The sequence below is a fragment of the Choloepus didactylus genome, chromosome 4 (assembly GCF_015220235.1).
Source record: "Choloepus didactylus isolate mChoDid1 chromosome 4, mChoDid1.pri, whole genome shotgun sequence".
In the NCBI taxonomy this organism is placed as follows: domain Eukaryota; kingdom Metazoa; phylum Chordata; class Mammalia; order Pilosa; family Megalonychidae; genus Choloepus; species Choloepus didactylus.
In genome coordinates this window covers 135613029-135632878 of record NC_051310.1, presented here as the reverse complement: position 1 = coordinate 135632878, position 19850 = coordinate 135613029, and the positions used below count along the sequence as shown (strand labels likewise).

Below are 19850 nucleotides of genomic sequence, written 5' to 3'. Positions count from 1 at the left end.
TTTTGTTTTTCTTCAGTATTCACTTTTTGACTTTTTATAAATCCATATATAATAATATACTTAATTCGTGGTATATATTTTCTTTTAAAAAACTTGTCCTTTTTCATACCCCACTCTGGGCTTCTGTACTAAAAGCTGGGCTGGTGGCTTACGTTCTCTGGCCTATAGGCTCATATTCTCTCGATTTGTGGCTGTAATTCTCATTTAATAAGAGCTTGAACTAGCACATTTTTGGAATCAAGGGAACCTTAGATTACCCAAAACTAATTTAAAAGTTAAATATGAAATTTACTAATATGTATTGATTACCTCAGATCAAAGCACTGTTACTTTTAAGTGAGGCCATGACCTAAAATACTTGATTATTCTTTTGGCTTTTAAAAATTTTTGACACAGAAAAGAGCACTTAAACTGCAGCAGAAGAGGCAGAAGGAAGAGTTGGAAAGGGAGCAGCAACGAGAAAAGGAAATTGAAAGAGAAAAGCAGTTAACTGCCAAACCAGCTAAAAGGACATGAAAGGTTGACTGTGTCTGTGTTTGTGTTTTCTTTCCCAACCCCAAATTTTTTGGATTTAAGATGACCTAAGTGTAGAATGATGTTAAGGTAGTGCCTTATACCATTGTGTTAGGTTTTAAAATCCATTTCTCAGCATTGCTGGGTCTCTATATCTTCATTTCAGCCATTCAACAAGACTTCTGTCTATGTAGCAGACATAATGTTACTTGGTTTTTATATTTATATATATATTTTTTTCAACTTTTGTTTTACTTAATTCTAAATTTCATTATTTTGGCCTTGAATCATTTATAACTGGAAAATGGTTTGATTATTGTAACAATCTGCTCTACATGGTTAAAAATTAGTATAAAATTTTTGGCTTCTTAACAGGTGTAAATTTAAAAGTTCCAGTTTTGCATTTTAGGAGTTGACTTGCCTTTCTGGTAATACAACATTGGTTTTTGGTAATTGCCTTTCCATGTCTTGGTTAAGAAGAAATGCCAACGTTTAAACACATGTGCCACTGGAATAGAGGTGGTATAGGCCTTTGTGAAGAACGTGAAGGAAAAGTGGGCGCACGTGAAATAACAGCATCTTAGAGGTAGGGTAAGTGAGCAAGATGCCAAATAGCTTCCACTAACCTTATACTCTGTCTGCTTCCTGGAGTCTGAAACCACAGTTCACCTTCTTGTTGTTATTTAGTTCTTACATAGCTTCTGGGTTCAAAGTAGATTACATCTATTCTTAAGATTTGCGTAGGCTTGTGGAACACTCATTCATATATGCTTTAATATTTATAATACTTAGTAACAGTTGTGACACACTGAGATAAGATGATGAACCCAGCTTTCCAACTTGAAAGTGTATTCACTAGTTCTTTGTATGTTCTGATTTGCTGTGTGGCCTTACGTGTAGTTTCTATTTCTGTGCTTTTTAAAAATTCCTAAAGTGGAATGATCTATACCAACTTCCTACTTTATAGATAATGACAGGAATGGTAGAAAATTAGTAAATAGTTTCTTCACAAAAGAAGGCAGCATGATAACCTTTAGTGTTTTCTAGAATTTTTCTCCCAGTATTATATGTAGCAACCTATTACATGAGGGAAATATTATGAAGTTTCATTGTTTAAAATTCAAAGCACATTATTCACTGTTTTAGTATTAATATTCAACTGGTCTCCAATCTCTATTACATAGGGAATATATGGGACTTATAAAGGTATAAGATTAGAATGTGTATCTTTTATAATTCACATTACATTTTTGGTAAGCTAGAATCACTACCTCTATCACATATCAGGTTAATGATTGAGATAGCGTTAGATTTAAGTTGACTGCTAAAAAACCTGGTCTGTTTAAAGGTTTATGGTTTTTTTGAAAGAGCCTTTCCCTTATTTAATGGATGAAAATGGTCTCAAAATCCACATAACTTCCATCTTTTGTTTAAGAATGTAAAGACATTTACTTAAAAAGTGTTGCCCTCAAACACTTGATAAAACTGCCCATGGCAGGATTCATTAGAGCTTGCAGGACAATGTCATCTAAATTGCTGAATGTACTCATTTTTAACCTGGTAAAGTCTGTGCATTGTTTCTCAGGGTGGTTTGTGTTACTGGCTGGAATGATTTTTTAAAGTGCTGGTTCCTGGACATCACTCTAAATCTACTGAATCAAATCTGCTTTTTGTTTGATTGTTTGTTGGAAGTTTCCTCAAGTGCTTTTGAAGCGTTCTGAAGTTTAAGAGCCACTGGTCTATGTCAGAGGATTTCTCACTAGGCTGCATATTATTATCTCCTGGGGAACTTTTAAAAAAACCACAGATGGTCCAGGACATTATTATTCAGTAATTATGAGTTAGAGCCCATAATCTGTATGTTAAAAAAGAGCTCCCCAGATGATTCTGATGCAAGGAACCATTGGTCTAGACTATCTAGTGATTTTTATTTGTAAGCAGTGAAATAATTTAAAAATGTCCTAGTAACTCTTCAGATTAATGTTATGAAATAAGAATTGAGACTGAACTCTAGCAAACAGGAAATAGGTACAGAATTCTGGTTAATTAAATGAACTTTTGTGACTGATATTAAAATAAATGTTTATTGAATGAATGGCAAGGCACACATACTTTTAGAGTTACATTATATAAATTTTGAAGACTTAAAAAAATGTCTAAACTGGTACATATATACATATACATGTGTATATTATATATATGTATATATATAAACATTCAGTATTTTAAGGTCAATTATGCATCAGAGTACTGTTATCTTGGTAGTTAAACTTTAAAACATTAGTTGTATTTCATTAACATAGAAACGCATTATTGACCAAATCTGAATGGGAACCCTCATAATTAGTCTTCTGTATTTTTGAATGAAATAGTTAGTTGGTGCCTGGGAGGCTTTTGGTTTGGGGTTGAAAAAAATTGCCTTTGTTTTGAAACTATACGACATGCACTGAACGAAATGGTGAGAATTCCTTTTGTATTTACTTGGGAGTTGTAATCAGGTAAATATGCAGATGTAGAATATAACATAGATTGTGTCTGCAGTGAGTGTGGATGTAGTTTTACAAGTTTGCCAATTATATACCCTCATATATTAGTGTGTTTTTGAGCTTGGGTAATGAGGACTACTTTTTACACATTTAATAAAATACAAGGGCCTCTGAATTACTGATATTATTTATCAAGTGCCACTCTATAAGTACTACATGTACTTTCCTTCCTGTACACTTTTCAGACATGCTACTCTTTTGCTCTCCTCTCCTGCTGTCTTTCTCTTAATATACTGTGTCACAATATGATAGGTCCACTCATGAAGTCCTTTTCAGAAAGGTGATAGAAAGTGTTGTGAGAGGATTCCAGTTGAAATAACCCAATGTCATAAAGTTGTTCACTGTTCTTTGAGAATAAAAATGATAGCTAGCACTTTTAGTGGTTTGGTAGAAAGTGTTTTATAAGGATCCCTACATGTATAGTCAGTAAATAATGGAAATTTCCAATTAATAAAATATTTTAGGCCAGGGTTTTTTTTTTTTTTAAAACCTGGGAGTCTTTAGACCCCTGGGCGAGGAACTTCTGTGGATGGTTATTGGAGGGGCCATGAACTCCCATAAATTTGTTACAAATCCATGTATTTTTCCAGGATTGGGTCTATAGATTTCATCAGATTTTAAGATAAATATCTCCATCTATATGCTCCAAAGCAATGGATCTTAATTGCTTCAATTGTACATATTAAAAAAAAAATACTTAGTTTCTATAATTTGCTTTTGGATGAAGATATTTCCTATTTTATATGTTCATTCAGATTAACCAGATGTTCTGTTGTGCTAACTCATTCATATTTTAGTTAGCCTCATACATGGTTGGCATTTGGGTGAGACTGGGTTTATCTTCAAGGCCAATAAGAGAGTGAAGGGGGTAGTCTAGGGAGACAGTTCTTATGACCTTCATTTAAAAGGCACTTAAAGCAGAAATTCCAAAGGCAGTGGTAAAGAAGAGAAATTAAAGAGAAGCTAGGTAAAATATGGAGGGGTAGGGGTAGTGGTAATAGAGGGGAACTGAGAAGGCCAAGACTGAAATGGAAGGGAAAGGCAAATCTATTCTTCATGTACCCTGAGTAAAGAACACTATAAGCCTGTAATGAAGAATAAATTAATAGAATCGACCTATTTTAGGATAAAAATAGTGAAAGTTCGCCCCCTACTGCCATTTCATTGTAAACTGAAGAAAAGGCTGTAGCTGTTCATTTTGGTTTAGACCATAAATATATTCCTAATATGCTCCAAGAAGCCTCCAGTGTTCAAATCCAGTTGAGAATGGACTTGAAAAAATTACTCTGAGCATATACAGGTGCTGCTCACTCTTATTCCTAGACTTGACTTTTATTGGTCTATTGGAAAAGACAATAAAAAAATATATTGAACACCTTGTGGAAGGGAATACTAAGAAATAAAATCATTTCGATAGACCTGAGGGTTCCTCACCTCCTCTTTGACTGTAAAAGTTTAAATTCTGAGGGCCCTAGTAATATAGTGATTAGGATTGTGGGCTCTGAAGTCAAACTGCCTTGGTTCTCATCCTGGTTTAATTTGAGACTGGACAAATTATTTAAACCCTGTCTACCATAGTTTCCTAAACTGTAAAATTCCTAACTTCATAAGGCTGTGAATTTTCATGATATCTTTATAAAGACCCTTAGCAAAATAGAGCTCATAGTAAGAGCTCAAGAAATGTTGGGTATTATATTATAGTATCTGGAAGTCACATATCTACATGGGAGGCTAGTTATTTTCCCCCAAACCTTCCAGGCCTTTTTGTACCTGTTTTTGCTCAGGGGTTTCCACTGCCTAGAATCCTTCATCCTTTTATGTCTGCCTGTTGGACACCTGTTCATTCTTTACAACTCAAATTTCACCTCTTTAGGGTTTTTTCCTCCCCTTCCCCCTGAAAGAATTCCTATTTTTATTTTCCTGTAGTATGTCATTGTACTTTTTCTTAGCAGTTACAGTATTAGTTATGCATTCATGTGTTTCTCAAGATCATGGATGTTTCTTAATCATCTTTGTATTTCATGGTGAGTTGCCTCGTCTGGAGTTAGTTTTCAGTAAATATTTTGGAACTGAATTGAAGCTAGTAGGAAAGAAGTAATATGTATATATTAAAAATAACTATTAAAAAAAAACACTGGACTAGATAAATGCCAAGTAAGGAATACTACAATAAAAAATTATAATTTCTGCAATTCAGACATAGCTAGGGAGCCTTGTAATCCTTGGAATATCCAAGCCATTGCTTTCATGCCTATTACATATTTAATTAGAGTCAGACTAATGATAGCAAGGCCTGAGGTCTTGGGAATCAAATGAGCTAAAAATAATGAGTGGGCTGTACAATAGACAACACATCTACTGTCTAGATTTATACCCTCTCCACCAACTACTGGATGCTCAGTTCTCTTAAAAATTGCTTCAAGTAAGAGGAGGGCAGTTTTAGAGCAGTCTCAACCAAAAGAACACATCTCAGGCCTTTTAACAACCTGATAAAGCACAAGTGGGATAATGCTGCCATCTGGTGGTATTTGCTCCCCTAGGTCTACGAATTCTGTATTGTTTTTATTGGTTTGATCAAAAGTTTGGCATAAGTATAATTTTTAAGATGAATCAGGATTTTCTGTATGTTCTGAACATTTGTTTAAACAGTGAGATGTTTGCAAGTTCTCTATCTGAAACATTTGATCAAGTTTAGAACTACATTTTTCTGACTTTGAGACTTCTAGTTTGATGGTGGATGTTCTGGTTTGCTGATGCTGCCATTATGCAAAGTACCAGAAATGGATTGGTTTTTATAAAGGGGATTTATTAGATTACAAATTTACAGTTCTAAGGCCATAAAAGTGTCCAAACTAAGGCATCAACAAGAGGATACCTTCACTGAAGAATGGCCAATGGTGTCCGGAACACCTCTGTCAGCTGGGAAGGCTTGTGGCTGGCATCTGTTGGTCTTTTGCTCCCAGGTGTGTTTCAAAATGGCTTTCTCCAAAATGTCTCTGGGCTTCTATTTTTGTTCTTCTCAGTTCCTGTGCTTCCTTGCTTCTTTCTCTCAGGGCACTTCTTTTTAAGCATCTGGGGGGTCCTCTCTTGGCTTCTCTGAGGCAAACTCTGGGCTTCATCTCTTAGCTCCAAATGTCCTTCTGTCTGCATCTCCAAGAGTCTCCAAGCATCAGGGTCATTGTTGGCTCCTGAGCTCTCTTAAGTATTCCAGTGATGTGAACCAATCAAGAGCCACCCTGAATGGGCTGGATCCACACCTCCATGAAAGTAATGTAATCAAAAGGTCTTAGCCACAGTTGACTGGGTCACATCTCCATGGAAACATTCAATCAAAACGTTCCAACCTAATCAAAAGACTAGTAAGTCTGCCCCCACAAGACTGCATTAACGGACATGGCTTTTCTGGGGGACATAATATATCCAAACTAGCACAGTGGACCTGACATTAAGAAAAATTTCTCTTTTTCCTATTTTCTATCTCCAGTCATGGCATTAATCTATTATCATCAATCATCATCAATCATACTCAGAATTCTTTTCTAAGAAAAACATTCCAGGCCAAAGATCTTGATGTGGACAAAGTCCCTGGGCATTCTATATTTTTAATTCACTTGACCCTACCATGTTGAACCTCAGCTGATTGGATCTTGGGTGGGCATCTGGCCAAGGGTAGCCAACTGATGGGTTAGTCAGTGATGAGTCGGCATGGGAAAACTCTGCCTAGATGGGGGCTATAGAGAAATCTCATTGGCCAGTCAATTACTGTCTTGGAAATTTGCATTAGGACACTCACTCTTAGAGAATTAGGTTATTCACTTCAGTCATTGAAAGAGAAGTGAGAAGACACACAGAACAGTGGAGTGTTAAGTGAGAAGGAGTAGGGATCTGTCTGCTGATGGAGGACGAAGTAACCAGACTGCTCCAAATACCTTGGATTCTGAATGAGTTTCCTGCCCAAGGCTCTGTGAAACCTGGGTGGTGGGCTTTTTTTGGATTCCTATGGGATTTAGTTACTTGATTAAGATACCTCTTTTCTACATTTCCACAAATACTTTTACAACACCACCCTCTCCCACCCTGCCCATTCATGAGGTAACCTTGACAAATCTCTTTTTATTTCAGCTATAAGCATCTAACGTTATTGTTGTCTTTTAGGTCATTGCAGCCTGTTATATTTTCCAAAGTGTTTTAATATGCATTATCCAATTTAATTAAAGGAAGCAATTAAGGAGCTTTTGTATTTCAATGCTGCTAATTCAGGAATTCAAAGAAGAAGATGTCAATGACCAGCACCCAGATGCATTTCTGTAGTCATCTGCTGTTTTCCTTGCTTTCTGGGTTTTCCCTTTGTTTTGTTCAATTTCTTTACAAAGAGTGTTCTCGTGTCTGGCTGGATTTCTAATCCCAGATTTGCTTTCAGTTTATTCCCAAGTTTAACTTTCAGAGTTCCAGCTCTTAATTCGTGAATTCCAAAGTCATAGAGGATAAAAGAACTCCAGTAGGAGCTGCCTACAAAAAAGAAGTGAGTAGTTGTGTGGACACTAGGAGCTCCTGGCTATATATATATATATACACGTATATATGTATATGAGGGAATTAAATTTTAGCTAAGAAACAAAACTTGTTTCTTTTTTGTTCTTACAGATGCATAAGTTTCTTTTAGAGCTGACAGATAGGAACTAATGTCAACAGAAAACACTAAAGTTATGGGGAAGGTTTTGGTTCCTATTGGCCTGCCCTGCCGCCCTGCCCAGCTAGGGGGACGAGGGAGTTACTGCTTCAGGTGTTTGGCAGTAAGCCAAAAGACAGGGGCAGTGTTCAAAATCCAGACAGACCAACTACATATGGAACATTGATCTTGAGACGGAAGTGAGAGGAACATGAAGTGTCATGACCTGGGCAGAACTAAAAGCAAACATTTTCTCATTGAAGTGTACAGAATGTGAAAATCTTTTCTTAATATTCTTGGAAGATTTAGGAGATGTCAAATCCAGCTCTCTGTTTGGAATTTAATCATTTGAATAGTCTGACCTGAAATGCAACTAAATAGATTTTCATTGAACATCTATCACATACAAAGCATCATGCTATGTGTTCCAGGGGATCCAAAGATGAAAAGAAGAAATAAAAGAATGAACTTTACATTACCTCAGGATGTACCATGTGCTTTACATATGATATTTCATTCAATTTTTATAACAACCCTATGAGTAAGGTATTTTTATTCATCCATTCCAAGTCATGAGGAAATTGAAGCTTAGAGAGTTGGTGTAACATGCTCACCACCGGGAACTGGCAGAGCAGCGTTATTGCACAGGTCTGTGTGGCTCCCATTCATCATACTTTTCCTCCCTGTCTCCAAGAGAATATTTCCAGTTTCTCATGCTCTGAAAATCTCTGTATACCAGGTGCTTTATACATGTTATAACAGCAACCTTAGGAGGCAGCTATTGTTATCACCATTTTACAGAAGAGTGAGCTGAGACACACTGAATCTGAGTAACTGCCTAGGATCACACAATTGTAAGTGATGGGACAGGAATTTGGTTCCGGAAAAAAACCCAAAGTTACCACATTGCAGGGGAGTTTTTTAGGGCTGGAGATAGAAATAGGCTTTAGGAGTTTTACCTTAAATCTCTTGATAAAACTACACCTATTGGGGGATGTGGATGCATCATTTCATCTGCTAATTCTCTTAATCCAGTCTGATAATACTGGAAGAAGAAATGCGAGGGAGGAATGAGTTTCCCTGTTGGGAGAGAGCCTAGTGGTAAGGATGCACAGAACTCTTTGATTTTCCTGCAAACCTGCTTTAATTCTAGAGAGAGCCTGAAGCCCCATATGTCTCAGGATGAAAACAAGCAGCAGTAAGACTGGAACTGGGTGGAATGTGGCTTAGGAGGCCTCCCTTGAGAGAATAGTGATTGAAGAAACAAGTCAACCTCAGAATGGCCAGGACATTCCCATAAAGCAGGGTCGTTTTGAGACATTTTGTCACCACCACCACCTTGAGAAAGCTCTTAGTTGCCTTTCTGGGCTTGCACCCTTACACTTAGCTCTGTCTCTTCTGCAACTTCCCGACTTTTGGAGAAGAGCACAGCTAGGACTAGAAGCCAGGTTTCTCACTGGGGAGCCCTGAGCAATTCAGTTTCCCCCAGGGATAGATGTGCAGGCAGGAGGTGATCCCTAAGACTCTTCCAGTTTGTGAGTCCCTTGGCTTTCAAGGAGTATTGGCTGATGGGCTGTTTTCAGCCAACAATAACACAAAATCATCTGCTCAATGCATTGGTAGCACTGAGGACATATACTTGTCGCAGATGGATTTAACTACTAAACATCCTGGACCTCAGAAGGTGAATCTTGAGGTCTGAGAAGTCACCCTCTCAGAATGAGGGAGCAGGGAAGAGATTGCTTCTGAGTTAGGGCAGATGCTCCTTTCCTGTCTGGATTGAAAATATAATGGCAAGGAGAAAGGAGGTGAGGCACGCATTAGTCACCCTGCCCCTCTGTACTCTGCCCTGGAGCCCTTGCATTCTACTGACTTACCCACCCACCCACCCCCACCTCCAAGAGAGATGCCATCCTGAGCAGCAGCTTGTACCACTTTACAAGTCAGACCTGTTATTAAAGATGCCGACAGCGTTTTCAGCAGGCTGTGTCACATCCACTCTATCTTTGTTCTGGGCTCGTATATGGTGGCCATGAGATGATGCCTCACACATTTTCAGCCTCAGAGAGCACAACTGACCAAGGGCCCAGCTGCTGTGCTCTTGAGACCCAACTGCATTTGCACAGAGGCATGCTTCCCATCGGCTGCTCTTAGCCAGTAGCCGAGTGTGGCAGGGATACTAATGCAGTTCTGCTCCTGAGACAAATGGGACTTCTCTGATGGCTGATACTGGCTCAAGGACATCCCCATTGGCTTTGGTGAAACACTGCTCAGCAGTCTAGGATGCTTCAACCTAACCTTCCTTCTCTCTTCTTCACTTGGGATCAGATTTGCATTGCAGGCTGGTGGCTCTTCCAGTCTTCTCTGACTTCCTTCCCATTTTCTGTTAGGTATTTCCCCTAATAGAATTGTTGCATGTTTAATCCCATTGTGACATCTGCTTCCTCAAAGGATCTGGACTAACACAACATGCTGGTGAGAGGGGCACCAGGGTTACTAAGAAGTTCTTTGGGTTCAGGGATTATGGTAGGAAAGCAATTACAAGCTGAGCTTACTAGCATCTTGGGAATAATAGTGGCCAGGTGGTGGCACTTAACTGCTGGAAGCCCAGAGGCCACAATCTCCAACCAAAGACAAGGTTGGAGGGGCAACCAGGCTTTACCAGCAGGGGATTGTGGAAATGGTTAATGAAACATGGCAACCAATACGGGTTCTGCTTAACGTTTTTAACAGGGGTCTACAAACTTTATAGGTAATGGGTGAGATAGTAAATATTCTAGGTTTTGAAGGCCACATATTCTCGAAACTACTCAACTCAGCTCTTTATAGTGCAAAAGCAGCAATAGATAATACATAAATAAGTGTAGCTGTGTTTCAGTGAAACTTGATAAAAACAGATGGTTGGCTGGACTTGGCTCATGGGTGATAGTTTACTGACCCTTGATCTATTAAAAAAAAAAAAGGCACAGTAGGAGGAGTAGGAGGCTGGGGGAGCAGGATCAGGAGGGGGAGGCAGGTCAGTTCAATAAAAAGTAATGATTTTGCTCAGTTCCCAGACCGGAGTCAATTTTCAGATCTGGAACCCATTGACTGAAGAGATTTCTGGAGGAAGGACCCTGCAGCACTGGCAAGTACATGCCACGATGATTCCCCTAGTCCTCCTCAAGGGGACCTATGGCTATTTACTTGGGTGACTACACACTGGGGAAGAGTGGATAATCAGGTATTACCCTATTGAATATAGGGTTTGAGTTGACAGTGATACCTGGAAACCCAAAGGAGCGTAACAACATTAGAGAGAGGGAGCAGGTGAAAAATGGGGTTCTGAATAAACTCCAGCTTACAATGGGCCCACCGAGTCTACAGATCCATCCAGTGGTCATTTCCTCAGGCCCAGGGTGCATAATTGGAAATGGTAATACTTGGCAGTTGGAATAACCCCACTTTTGTATCTCTGGCATATAGGGTAAGAGTTCTCACAGTGGAGAAGGACAAATGGAAACCTCTGAAGCTGCCACTCCTACCTTCCTGACCAAGATAGCAAATCAGAAATAATATTGTCACCAGAGATGATGACAGAGAGTAGTGCCATCCTTAGAGACTTAAAGGATACATGGTGGTCATCTCTCTCTCATCTCTGTTTTATGTTCTGTTCTCGCCTCTGAAGAAACAGGACAGATCCTGGAGAATGACTGTAGACTACCACAGACTTAACCAAATAGTTGCCCCAATTGTAGCTACTGAATCATTGCTAGAGCATAGTCTTAGGTGCATAGTATGCAGCCACTGGTTTGTCAAATGAATTCTTTTCCATTCTAATTAGATGAGAGGACTACTGGCAATTCACATTAATGTGGAACAGACAACAATACTTCACAGTTTGTCTTAGAATTATGTTAACTCTCTCACCTTCTGTCAATATAGTCTGAAGAGATCTGTACCTCTTAGACATCAAACTGATATCACATGGATCCACTATATTGGTAACATCAAGCTGATTGGTCAGCAATAGGGAGCTTGTAGATTGGAGGCCTTGGCAGGCTGCAAGCCTGTCAGAGGACAGGAGATAAATCCTATGAGAAGTGAGGAACAGGCCACTTCTGTGAAATTTATAGGGCACCAGTGGATATCCTCTTCTAAAGTAAAAGACAAATTGCTGCATCTTGCAGCCCCTGCCACAAAGACGGAAGCACAGTGCCTGGTCAGGTCTTGTTGGGTTCTGGAGACAAAACATTCCACTCCTAGGGATACTGCTTTAGCCCATGTACTGGCTGACACAGAGGGCTGCCAGCTTTGAGTGGAATTTGCACCAGGAGAGGGTGTTGCACCAGGTTTAATCTGCAGGGCAGTCAGCCCTGCCAGCAGACCCTATGGAGTTGGAGGTGTCAGTGATGGGAAAAGTGGCAGTATAGAGTTTATAGCAAGCTCCAATGAGAGAATCACAGAACAGGCCCCTAGAATTCTGGAGCAAGACATGCCGTGCATGGCAGAAAGTTGTATATTCTTTGAGAAACTGTTCTCAAAGTTATTCATGGGGTACCGAGTGAACACGCATTCAGGTCAAATAGTCTGGAGCGAGAATATATATATGGATGTCTGGGTAATTACCAATGGCCTGCTCAGGGGCCTGGAGGGAAAATAACTGGAAGATCAGAGACAGAGAACTTGGATACACATGTGGATAGATGTGTGGCAATGGGCATGAAATGCGAAGATATTTCCCTCATGTTAATGCCCACTAGAAAGCATCTTTTATGGAAGAGGCATTAAACAATCAAGCAGACAAAATGACTCTGCCAGTTGTCGTTAGTCAGCCTTTGTTGGCATGTTGGGCAAATGATCTCAGTGGCCACAGTGGCAGAGATGGAGACTATGTATTGGCGCAACAATATGGACTCCCACATACCACAGTCAGTCTAGCTATTGCTGCCTGTGAGTGTCCAGTTCACCAACACTGAGACCCCAATATGGTGTTATTCCTCAAGGAGAGCAAGGAACCACTTGGTTGCAAGTTGACTACACCTGTCTCCTTCCATCCTGAAAGGGCCAGCAGTTCATCCTCACAGGGATAGATACCTATTCAGGGTTTGATTTGCCTTGCCTGCCTACAGAGCCTCATCAGCATTTCTATCTGGAGGCTTAAGGAATGCCCGATCCACAGGTATAGAATCCCACCCAGAGCATCCTTCCGGGGACTCACTCCAAGTGAAGGAGGTGTGAGCATGGGCCATGATAGCTGGCCTTATAAATTGCTTGAACGGCCTTCTAAAGATGCAGCTGAAGTGCTAGCTCTGAGAAAGCACTCAGAAAGCATGGGGCACCATCCTTCAGGGCTTGGTGTCTTTGTTAAATCAGAGACTTCTATATGGTGCCATGTCCCCAATAGGAAAGATACAAGGGTCTGGAAATCAAGGGGTGGAAGCAGGAGTGGCTCCACTTACCATCATTCCCAGCGGCCCACTGGAGTCATTGTGGGGGATTTTGTCGTTCCTTTCCTTGCAACTTTGGGGCTTGCGTGGTTGGAGGTCCTGGCCCCCAAAGGGAACATACTCTTGCCCGGGACATAATAAAGATTCCATTGAACTATAAGTTATGCGTGATGGTGGGGCATTTTTGACTTTATATGTCCAGGGACCAGCAGGCAAGAGGAACTGCCATACTAGCAGGAGTAATTGGCCCTGATCATCAGGAGGAGGTAGGAGGGGATGCTTTTACACAGTGGGGACAGGAACGAATGTGTGTGGCACCCAGGTGATTTACGTGGGCACCTCTGTATTCCCTAGCTCCATTAAACTGAACAGACCCTCTGTGTGATCTGCATCACACCTTTGAAATTGGGTCATTTTAGGGACAACAGACTCAGCAACCGTAGACTAAGAAGAGTGTGATTATCAAGAGTTCAGACCACTCAGGAATAAGATTTTGGGTCATGCTACCAGGTGAGCAAACGACCTGCTGAGGTGATAGCTGAGGGTGAAAAGGATTTAGAATGGATAGTGGAGAAGAAAGACGGTATTAGTTGTGGCCCTGACAACAACAGTGGTGATCTTGGGGGGGGGGGGGGGGTGTGTGTGCTGCAACTCATCCAATAAATTCCCTCTTCAGAGTTGCCCCTCAGGAAGAAAGGCACACAGAACTATAGAGGAGCTGTTCCCTGGCCCTGTGTGGAAAAGTACATCAACATGGTGCAAGGGTGGACTGTAGTGGCCACGAGAACGTCTTCCCTACTTTCAACTACAGGGAATCTAATTGACCAACGGCCCCAGTTGCTTCACTCTGAAATCCATTGCCACATTTGTACTGAGATGGGCTCATGGGGATACTCAGGCAGGCCTATCCTTAGGAGCAAGACCAGCTACATAATTTGCAGGGCTCAGTGTAAAATGAAATTGCAGTCCCTTGTTCAAATATCAAAAATTTCAAGATGGTGTCAGGAGAGCATTAAACCAAAAATGGAACCCTGTACAACTGTACAGGTTGCACACCCATGAACCCAGTTCTGCCTGGGAGATACAGGACTTGTCTGGCGGCTAGCTTTGGTTTGAAGTCTCTGTCAGTGTTGCTAAACCTTCCTTAGACTATACAGCTGTTTAAGATGCTTCTACCCAACTTTCATTCCCTCTCTCCTTCGTTTGGGGTCAGACTTTCATCACAGACCGATTGTTATCCTAGCTTTCTCCAGCTCTCTTCTCATTTCCTCTCCCAGGAGTTTCCCTAATGAAATCCTTGCATGTTTAAGTCTATCTAGGCATCTATTTCTTGGAGAACTTAGACTGGTGCACCCCCTTAATCCTATTATACTATCATTTATGTATATAAAAACTTTTCAACCTAGCTTTGAGTTTCTTCTCCCCAACAATAAAAGCAATTTAGGTTACCGTATCCTGGATCCTAGCTGGATCCTAGCTCATCCACAAAATAACCCAATTTCAGAGGTGCAGTCGAGAGGTTAAACTTCTTTTTATCTCATTTTCATCATGACATCTCCCCTGACTGACAAGGTTGACTGTAACGTGGGCATGGGGTTGTAGCTAGAACTTCTGGGAGAGGAAGATACATCTGGGAGAGAAAGGTGAGAAATCATTTAGAGGAAAGAGAATGGCAGTAATAAAGAGGGAGAATAGTAGAGGGAAGTTGAGAGGAAACTAAGAAGCTCAGAGAGGAATTTGCTAGTAGGAAAGACCTTGGGTAGGGGCCCCTCTGGATCTTCTTTACTTGGCAGTCCCAGACCAATGCTATTGACTGGCAGAAAGAGACTATTTGCTTTTACTCAGTCACTGCTTTGTTTGGGTTCCCAGCAAAAAGTTTTTCAGGGTTGTGTCAATTGCCCAAGTATAATAGTTTCCTCTCTAGAGAAATTCTTACTGGTCAGAATCTTGGCTAGGAAACTTCATAGCTACCTAGAGTTCCTTTCTAGACTGACTTTTTCAGTGTTATTCAAATCATACATAGAAAGGAGATAGATGAAGAACTAGTAGAAGAATTGTTACCTGCTCCAGAGGCTAGGAAAGTCTTAGATTCCTGTATCATCCCCAGCACCCCCAATCGGAATTTTTTCATTGAAGATTAATCTCCCAGGTGCTTATCCAATATGAGTTATAAATTTATTGGTTTTTATTTTATTTTTAAAATTAATTTTATTTAAGAATTTCCAAAATTTACAAATGCTCTATATCCACTGTTTTAGTTTACTAGTGCTGCCATTATACAAAATACCAGAAATGGATTGGCTTTTATAAAGGGGATTTATTAGGTTACAAATTTACAGTTCTGTGGCCATAATGTGTCTGAACTAAGGTATCAACAAGAAGATACCTTCACTGAAGAATGGCCGATGGTGGACGGAATACCTCTGTCAGCTGGAAGGCACGTGGCTGGCATCTCTCTCAGTTCCTGTGCATCCTTGCTTCTTTCTCCCAGGGAATTTCTCTCTAAGTGTCTAGGGGTAGTTTCTCCAGGGCAAACTCTGAGCTTCATTTCTTAGCTCAGCATCTCCACACGTCCTTCTGTCTGCATCTCCAGTGTCTCCAAGCATCAGCAAGCATCTGGGTCTGTGTTGGCTCTTAGCTTCTCTTAAATACTCCAGTGAACTAATCAAGCCCTATGCTGAATGGGCAGGGCCCATACCTCCATGGAAATAATTTAATCAGAGTTCTCACCCACAGTTGAGTGGGTCACACTCCATGGAAACATTCAGTCAAAAGGTTCTACCGTAATCAAGGCTAATAAGTTTGCCCCCACAAGATTGTATAAAAGAATATGGCTTTTCTAGGGGACATAATATATCCAAACTGGCACACCCACCAAACAACAACTCCTTCTTTCCCCCTCCCCCATCTCTTGGTAATTTCTAATCTACTTTCTGCCTTTCTGAATTTGCTATTTCTAGATATTTCATATACATGAAATCATACAGTATTTGTCTTTATGTGCCTTCATTATTTCACCCAGCATAATGTTTCCAAGGTTCATCCACGAAAACTGTCTTAGAACTTCATTCCTTCTTATGGCTGAATAATATCTCATTATGTGAATGTACATATTTGGTTGATTCATTCATCTATTGGTGGACACGTGAGTTGTTTCCCCCTTTTGGCAATTGTGAATAATGCTGCTATGAACTTTGGTGTACAAGTATGTGTTTGAGTCCCTCTTTTCAATTTCTTTGAGGATATACCTAGAAGTGGAATTGCCAGATCATATGGTAATTCTATATTTGACTTCTTGAGGAACTGCTTTCTACAGTACTTGCACCATTTTACATTCCCATCAACTATGCACAAGGGTTTCAGTTTCTCCACATCCTCTCCAACACTTATTTTCCATTTTTAAAATAATAGTGATACTTTGTGTGAAATGGTATCACATTGTGGTTAATGATGTTGAGCATCTTTTCCATATGGTTATTGGCCACCTGTATATCCTCTTTGGAAAATTGTGTAAGTCCTTGGCCCATATTTAAATTGGGTTGTTTCACTTTTTTTGTTATTGAATTGTAGGAATTCTTTATATATTCTGGATTTTAAGCTCTGTTTCAGTTTTCCTTGGCTGCTTAAGCAATACCATGCAATGGGCTGGCTTAAACAATTGGAATTTAATGGCTCACAGTTTTGAAGTTAGGAAAAAGTCCAAATCAAGATGATGCTTTCTCCACAAAGACTGTAGTGTTCTCAGGCTGGCTGCAGGCAATCCTTGGTCCTGGGCTCCTTTGTCACATGGCAATGCCATGGCAGCCTCCCTTGGCCCCTCTCGGTCTCTCCTTTCTCCATTGATGTTCAGCTTCTGGCTGCTCCCTCTGTGGCTTTCTCTCTCTCAGTTTTCTTCTGCTTATAAAGGACTTCAAAAATAGGATTAAGACCCATCCTGGGGCCACACTTTAACTGAAGTAACCTCATCAAAAGGTCTTAGTTACAATAGGTTCACACCCACAGGAATGAATTAAATTTAAGAACATGTTTTTCTGGGGTACATACAGCTCCAAACCACCAGAAGCCCTTATTGGATATATGATTTGCAACTATTTTCTCCTATTCTGTAGGTTGTCTTTTCACTTTCTTGATAATGCCTTTGATGCACAAATGTTTTAAATTTTGATGAAATCATGAGTTTATCTGTTGTTTCCTATTTAAAAAAAAATCTAAAATAATTTTATTTTACTTATAAATGAAACAAAATGTTGTTCTCATAAACTATTAAAATCAATAATGTTACAAACAATGAGATTGAAAATACTTCAGTATTGTTTAATTTTGGGTAAAATGCTGAATCAAAGGGTTCTTCCAAATTCAGTTGATTTTGGCACTTGATTTTTAATGTCTGTCACAGCTGGAACAAACTCACAAAGACACATATATCCAAGTGTAGCATGCTATTGGCTGGGCTCGTTAAAACTTTGATACCCAGTTTGCAATACTACTTATAAAAATATTTTCATAGAAATCTTCCCCAAACCCATCAGTTGTTCTTGCAAACTGAATGGAAGGTGTTATGTCTTTATATTTTTAACAAATAAGTTCATTTTGTTTGAAAGATTTTTAAGCAGTTTAAAATTCTATTTTCTACATTTAAAAATCTACAGAAATGAGTTTTTCTAAGTGCCTCACTTATATAATTTTGGTCACAAAATAGTACATAATAATGGAAATGTGTTTATAAACATCTGTTTTCAAAATGTTCTTTCTCCAGCAAATTGTCTTTTCAGAACAACTACTTTCATATTCATTGTTAAAATGTTGTCTTTATTTTGAAGAAACACAATGTATTTTGATATCTTCCAGTAATCTAGAATATTTGTTTTTGTCTGAGAGAAAAATGTGAAACTGATTTCAAAATTCAACAGCTCTTTTAAGTACTTTGTGAAAACACCAGGAAGCCTCCTTGTGATATAAAATCTCCATCTTACAGAAAGAGTCACTGGGGTTCTAGGATGGGCTGTGAGCTCTTTGCACCCCACTTTTCCCTCAGGGGCCTCAAGGCCATTTGCTAGTGTCCTAGGAGGAGCTCTGTGTTACTCCCACCCTGGTGGTGGTGATGGGAAGGGGTGGGGGCTGTTGGACTAAATCCTGTCTGCTCAATGTTAGAGCCCAAATCCTTTCTCACTGTGTTAAGATAAAAATAAAAATCAGCATAAATTCTAATATAGTCTCTCTATATTCCAAAGAACCATCTTGCATACCTCACTTTGGAGACAGCTGTTTCATAATAAAAGAATTGAAACAACCAAAATATCCAATGATAGGGAGATAATTGAAATCAACCCTTGGGCATCTACATTATGGAATACTAAGTAGCCATTAAAATGATGATAGAGGTATAAGGGTACATGGAATGAAAAAATGACAAAACAGTCCTGTGGTATGGTCCCAGGCTTACAAAAATGTTATATGAACGCACATGCATCAAAAAAGTCTCAAGAAATATATCTCTCAAAATAATAACAGTGGGTGTGCTACCTGTGATTGTTCTTTTCTTCCTTTTGTTTATCTGTATTTTCTTGAGTTTCTATTAATGAACATTTCACCACTGTAACTCTTGTAAGAAAGGGCCAAATACTTGAATTTAACTATGTTTCTTCTTGGTAGTGGAAGGAAGGCCATATTTGGCAAGGAAGCCAGCTTTATTTCTTTAAACTTTCCCACTTCAAACTCTTTGAAAGGGATCCACAGTCTGAGGAAAACATTTTAGATTTTCCAATAATATTCCCAAAGCATGGTTCATGGCTGGAACTGGTTCCAGCACTTCTTGGAGATCCTTCATTAATATCATGAACAAAATCAAAAGAAAGAAATATTTTTATTTCAAAAAGCTTTGGCTATTTAGAGGCTATTAAAACACAAAATAAGGTGTAGTGTCAATGCATCTATCTGTGGCAGACTGAGAGATGCTTCAGAGAGCTGCAGGATAACTGGCTATGGGCCATGCCAGAGTCGCCATCTGTGAATGAGCCCAAGCAAGGGCTGCACAGCACCTGCAGACACCTGGGCTGCCCAACTCGTTCTCTGTAACTCCTTGGCAACTACACGGCACCTTCAGTGCCCCACCCACGCTCTCCAAAGAGCCGTGTCTATTGTTTCTCTAAACTGCACAGCAGTTTCAAGGGCATGTTTTTTTGGAGAATGTTTTGGAAAGAGGCTTCTTTCACATAACGTCTCACTGCCTACCTCTGCCTCAGCCCAGACAGATGCCTTTGCTAGTAGAGAAGAAATCAGGGAAAGTTTGACTTCCTACAGTTAGCAGAACTCCAGGTAGAATCCTTTCTAGAACTGATTTTGGAGATCTCGTACTTTGCTGGCCCGGGCTGGTTCGTCTGTAGTCCTCTCCTGGGATCTGCATTTGAGTGAGTTTGGAAGCTCAGGAGGAACCTCCTTATTTCCTGGTTGCAAGCTGAGAGTATGGAGAGAGACTCCACCAAAATCCTGGGTAGTTTTGGAGGAAACAGGTTTTGAGAAGCATGTTCTTGGGCAGCTGCTTGTTTTCTATTCCAAAGGTAGCATGGTGTGTACAGTGGTGAGGGGGACAGTGGTCATTTGTGAGGGGTGCAGTGTGGCTTTCTCCACCCCCTCCCCAAATTCTAGAGAAGAACAGATTTTTATAGTTCTTCAAGCTCATGAGATACATTTTAT

The 19850-nt window shown here is 39.9% G+C and overlaps 1 protein-coding gene across 3 annotated transcripts in view; it reads left to right on the top strand.

The window, feature by feature from the left end:
- Positions 1-19850, top strand: part of BLOC1S6 (biogenesis of lysosomal organelles complex 1 subunit 6) — a 35464-nt gene that overhangs the window by 13060 nt on the left and 2554 nt on the right. For 2 of the 3 annotated variants that reach the window (XM_037834081.1, XM_037834080.1), the window contains exon 5: positions 397-519. In XM_037834081.1, coding sequence (XP_037690009.1) covers positions 397-516 — 120 coding nt within the window. In that variant the 3' untranslated portion in view covers positions 517-519. Of the gene's footprint in view, positions 1-396; positions 520-888; positions 5254-19850 lie in introns of those variants that run through there. The other variant, XM_037834082.1, reaches the window with a different exon arrangement.